The 5,606-nt window shown below is 39.4% G+C and overlaps 1 protein-coding gene across 4 annotated transcripts; it reads right to left on the bottom strand.

Annotated features, from left to right (window-relative positions):
* Nucleotides 1–373: 373 nt before the first annotated feature.
* On the bottom strand, nucleotides 374–5,393 carry LOC149220931 (uncharacterized). Of its 4 annotated transcripts, none has more exons than XR_016249323.1 (3): nucleotides 4,704–5,392; nucleotides 4,258–4,595; nucleotides 374–820 (listed from the first exon to the last, which is right to left on the bottom strand). XR_016249323.1 is itself a non-coding variant. In XM_089384954.1 (3 exons), the coding sequence occupies exons 1-2, from the start codon at nucleotides 5,049–5,051 to the stop codon at nucleotides 4,323–4,325; spliced, it is 621 nt and encodes a 206-aa protein (XP_089241080.1). In that variant the 5' UTR covers nucleotides 5,052–5,393; the 3' UTR covers nucleotides 374–820; nucleotides 4,304–4,322. The 4 variants fall into 4 exon arrangements, 3 of the variants coding, with proteins under 3 accessions (XP_089241080.1, XP_089241078.1, XP_089241079.1); XM_089384954.1 differs by having other exon boundaries at nucleotides 4,304–4,595; nucleotides 4,704–5,393; XM_089384952.1 differs by having other exon boundaries at nucleotides 4,327–4,595; nucleotides 4,704–5,390.
* Between the last annotated feature and the right edge of the window lie 213 nt (nucleotides 5,394–5,606).

Here is a 5,606-nt window from a genome sequence, read left to right on the forward strand (position 1 = left end):
GTAGGAATTTCAAACCTAAAGCACTTGTCAAATTTGATAATTTCTGCAACTATTTTAACAAAAATGTTGACAAACTTGAAAAAGTTTCAACAATTTAACAATTTCTGCAACTACTTTAACCTATGTTTCACGTGTTTCTGGTACATGGGTACTTTGTGTACTTGGGAACGAGTATCTGGTACAGCTAGAAGCTTTGCTAAATTTACAGGAAATGTCAAGTTGGGAACAACCATAATAAATAATATAATATATTAAAAATTAAAATTTAATATAATTAAAATTCGTAGAAAAGCTTAATACCTAGGTTCAAATTTGATAAGAGTAATTGAAGAAGGAAAGTCAGCGCTGCATGCAAAAGTATTTATACATTCACTCAGCCCGTAAAAATACTATATTGCAAAACGAAAAACTAATTTCAGTTCAGAGAATATTCTTTTAACCATATATGTTTATACATTATTTTATATACAATAGTTGTAGTCTCAGAATGATCATATAATGTTCTGTATACAGTATGCCCATGATTGTACATAATTGAATATATATACATATATAATATTGTCAATCTAAAACGGAAGAGAGAATGACGCTGAAGAGGTACTGCCCTCATACCCACTGAGGTTGGCAGACTCCATGGCCATCTACCTTCGTTTCTTATAGCTTGCTTTGAAGCAAGTTTGTCGAAGACGTTTGGTTCTTTCTACAAGTTCAATGCCAGGCATTTCTTCCATGAGTCTCTTTTGTTCCTCCAATATTTGCACAGCGTTTCTCAACCGTGCATTGCTCAACCCTTGCGGCCTCCATTGTTCTTTCCTAGCTCCTGCAAAAGCAATATTGGTTTCAATATCATGTTAAAATTTCAATCAAATTCTTAGGGTTTAACATTAATACTTTTATTACAAAATTACCAGAAAATTTCAATCAAATTCTTAGCGTTTAACATTAAAACTTTTATTACAAAATTACCAGAGCCATTGTTGTCAGAGTATGCATGCTACCTGGATATTGTGAATGAGGCTTTCCAGTCTTTTTATCTTGCAATGAGGCCAACGTGGGATGTTGAATTCCCTGCATCTTTTCTTTAGCATTGTAAGACCAACATTCAGCTCCTTTGCGGCTTGAGTTATTGGCATATTGAAATAATGAGAGAGTTCGCTTAGAGCCTCACTGATGATTACCAACTAGTATTGTTGTTTTTCTATTAACTCGATTCCACGAGGTATTGATATAGCTGGGATCGTCGTTGATTACTGATGGATTACTATTGACATAGACTACATTGGGAGCTTCAGCCATAGCAGGCAAGTTATAGAAAGTAGGGAAAGTGTATTCCATGGCTTCACTTGGCATATGATTGAGCTTGAAATGGCAAAGAATGGGCGCGAAATGGCGATGAATGGGAGCCCCCACAGGGACGCTCCTCGATGAAGGGGAGCCCCACAGATTCCCGATCAATGTTCCCAGGCAAAATCGGCACCGGAACCCCCTCATTCTAGACCGCAAAGCTCTGGTAAAGCTCCAACGTTCCTGCGGAGGCTCTCAGTTGTTTTGGAGCGTTACGTACCAACTCGCAGGAGCGTCGGAGCGATGGGTACTTCCTCTCCAAGGGCTAGGAGCGGTACCCGTGCAACTATGATTTTAACAAAGAATGTTGACAACTGTAAAAAAGTTTTAACAGTATTTGATAGGCAATTTGCCCATCTAATTCCATCCCTACATGGACGTTAATAAAACAAGTTGGGTTGCAGCAGGGAAAGAGGTTTTAATTTTTATGGAAAAGTACAAAGAATAAAGGAGGCATCCTATTGGTTGAGTGGCAAAGGTTGGTTAAGCCCAAAGTCTTGGGGGATTGGATATTAAAGAATATCTACCGCTTTGAAAAAACCTTGGTTGATAAAACCAACATGGAGGCAAGGTAGGAATTTCAAACCTAAATCAATTAAACCAACATGGAGGCAAGGTAGGAATTTCAAACCTAAATCAATTGTCAAATTTGATGGTTATATCTTAGTTGCCAATACCAAATAGAAGTAGGGTAGGATAGGAATTTCAAACCTAAAGCACTTGTCAAATTTGATAATTTCTGCAACTATTTTAACCAAGAATGTTGACAAACGTGAAAAAGTGTTAACCAAGAATGTTGACAAACGTGAAAAAGTGTTAACAGTATTTGATAATTTGCCCATCTAATTCCATCCCTACATGGACGTTAATAAAACAAGTTGGATTGCAACAGGGTGCAATAAAGACGAAGTACATTACACCATTTCCGTGAAAATTTGGACTAAGATGAAAGACCAAACCAATTGCAAGAGCATTTGACATGTGGAAAGCAATAACTCTAGTTTTACCCTTCATTGCGAATCAGTCGTCATAGAAGATTAATCCTTAGGTAGCAGCAATGGTGAACTGAGAGTTCGTAATGAACTGACTGAAACAATTGCATCCCTTGCAAAATACACTGGAAATGATCCTTAGGTAGCAGCAATGGTGAACTGAGAGTTCGTAATGAACTGGCCGAAACAATTGTATCCCTTGCAAAATATAGTGGAAATGAATCTTGGCACCACCTGTAATAAAGGTTGGAAGAGGGCAAGAGATGTGGAACTCGTTGACCAAGAGACCGAATGGTGGGACTCTTTGGTGGGTAGTCTTTATCTCTTCTGTTGTCGGGAAAACGAATTGGAATGACCACACAACCCCTCAAGTATCTACACTGAAAAACGAACTGCCATTATCATACAACCCCTCAAGTATCTCAAATATCTACAAGATTAGGATACAAGCCTCAAGGTAATGTTCCCAAATATTCCTCAAGATGAACATTAGTGGTGGAAATAGAAGGCCTTTCTGAAATTATGGTTGGTTTTCTGGTTAGCTTTGAGCTACATGGGTCATCTTAGGAAAAAGAGCTGCTGGCAAGCGCCATCTAAGGGGTCATCTTAGTAAAAAGAGATGCTAGCAAAGGCCATTGCCATCTTACGGGTCATCTTAGGAAAAAGAGATGCTAGCAAGGGCCATTGCCATCTTACGAGTCATCTTAGGAAAAAGAGATGGTGGCAGGGCCAATGATAGGTATCATGTGCAAAGCATAAGAGGAGATCATCCAACGTCTTCGGAAGGAATGTCCCTTCTCTAGGAAGTAGGGGAATAAGTGCTCTCTCCTCTGCGGGTTACAAAGTAAATGAGAAGGTCAATCTTTGGTGGAAGTTAGAAGCAGTGGATGGAAGATCCTTTGGTTGGGATCATAGTATCCTTTCTCTGGTCGTATCATGGGGGTTGTGGACATCGAAAAATGCTGTACTCTTTCAGGACTTATCTTTCTCACCACTTGAATTTTCCCACGAAATACAAGCTTCTTGTGAGGGAATCAAGTAAACATGTAAGTAAAATCCCAAACGCAAGTAGGTGAGTTAGTTGTTAAAAGGTCTACGTGAGTTAGTTGCTAAGTTTTAAACGGTCGATTGCATGGGGATATTTTGATGGGCAAATGATAGTAATCCTGACCCCTATGGTGGCGGGGAGTATTGTCTCTGGATGAAAAGGTTAGATTCATTTTTTTCAAATTTAAACAAGAGTTGGAGAGAGGCACAACAATTGAGCAGAGTTTCATGCTTTCGGCCACTGACAGCAATGTTAAAAACGCTACAAGTTTTTGGTGATTCTAAGCTGGTATTGAATGGGTAAAGTGCAATTTCAGAATAAACTATCTTTCCCTTGGACCACCTCTGGACTAGATCAAGCAAGCTGCAGCCTCGTTCCAGGAAATCAATTTCTAAGTTAATAATTGAATGGGTAAAGCACACTTTCAGGATGCACAATCTTTCCCTCAGATCACCTGTGGACTAGATCACTCAAGCCGCAGCCTCGTTCCAGAAAATCAATTACCAGCATGTTTAGAGTGAACTAAATACTATAGTGGACGAGCTCTACAAGGAAAAACCAGAATATTGTCTTATACACCAACTATATTGCAGTTTGAATGAGATATATTCTGGTAAGTAATCAGCGAGATTTGCTATAAGAAAAGGCTACATTTCAAATTTAAGCATTACTTGGAATTTCTAAGGTGTTTCGACCTCCAACAGCTTTAAAAAACAGATTTATTATAATTAAAAAAAGGCAATATTTAAAATCTATGTACTACTTGAAATTTCTATGAGCTCCAGCAGCTCTAAATATATAACCAAAAAAAAAAATATTCATCTAATTGCTGAGAAGAGAAGGAAAATTGGAAATTTGATGCTTCGGTTAAACATTAAAACATGAAATTTCTTCAATTCGGCCATTTAATGTGTATTACAATGACCAGGGCGGAAGCTTTACAATTCGAGTCGAACTCTGTTCTCCTGCTCAATCACCTCCAAGAAAATGGGATCCACCTTCATGTGGCTCTCAACAACCACTTCAAACTTGTGACCCCATTTCCATAACCATGCACTGCCCTTGATGTTCACAACAGACCTCAGATCCATCTCTCTTCTTCTCACGTCTTTCACCAAATCTTTTAGATGCTGTGTCACCTCCACTCCGTCAATCTTGGCGGGGACTTCCAGTATTTCCGAGCAGTTCGCCCCTTGACTCCCTGCAGGCACCTGCTTTTATCGATACTCAGGACTTGACCGCCACTAGAAAACCTAAAGAACAACCCTAACAAACCCTAAACCTTAAATGGAAGAAAGGAACGAGGGACTAGGGCTGACCTGCGCCTGACCGAGAAGGGAACCCTTGTAATAAATGCGCATTACCGTGCTCTGGTGCTCGATGGGCGTCAAGTTGGGATTAGTGATCTTGATGGAAATGCTGAGCTCCACATCAATGAACGCGAGCGGAATGAGTGAATCCGTGTTGAAGCTAAGCTTGAAGCCCTTGACATGTATTGAGAGCACCTCGAAAACAGGGTCCCTTGGCCTTATCGCATACAGGGCTGCCCCTACGCCTCCTATAACCAGAGCTAATCCCAACTGGCCCATGGAAATGCCCGTCGAAATTTTATTTTCCTTCTTCCTCCTATCTTCAGAAAAGACTTCAACGCGGGTCGTTTTCACCATCCTCTCCTCTGTTGAGGTTTCTGCAAAATTGAATCAGAGTGAATGCTCGTTCTGACATGGATGCATTATCAGGTTCCAACTTTGTGGTTTTAAGGCGACACTGGTTGTACGGATTCTTTATTAAGGAGTGGGTATGAGTGGATAATGGTGAAATTTGTGGAGTGGGTATGAGTGGAGTGGGTATGAGTGGGTAATCTGATTGCAACCATATGCTGCTGTTTGGGCTCCATTCAAAACTGTGAATGGCATCTCAGAGTACCAACGTCATATGTCAACTCCGGGCATTCAACATGCCAACACTATTGCCATGTAACCGCACCACATATCACTTGCATTTCTGCACATTATACAATTTACATATGCCTTTGTTTCAAATTTTTCCTCGTTTTATGCTCCATTGTCACTCTCGATTATTCATTACACACAAGCAACTATCAATGTGAAATAAGAAAGAAAAAATTTAGTGATATCATTATATATTTTTTTAGTATGATGTTCTCTTTCATATCATTATCGAGCAATCTTTTAAATGTGATTTTTTTTTTTTAATTTAAT

Source organism: Pinus tabuliformis, chromosome Q (genome assembly GCF_031772625.1).
Source record: "Pinus tabuliformis cultivar Carrire ecotype Pingquan chromosome Q, CPIR1, whole genome shotgun sequence".
NCBI classification, from domain to species: domain Eukaryota; kingdom Viridiplantae; phylum Streptophyta; class Pinopsida; order Pinales; family Pinaceae; genus Pinus; species Pinus tabuliformis.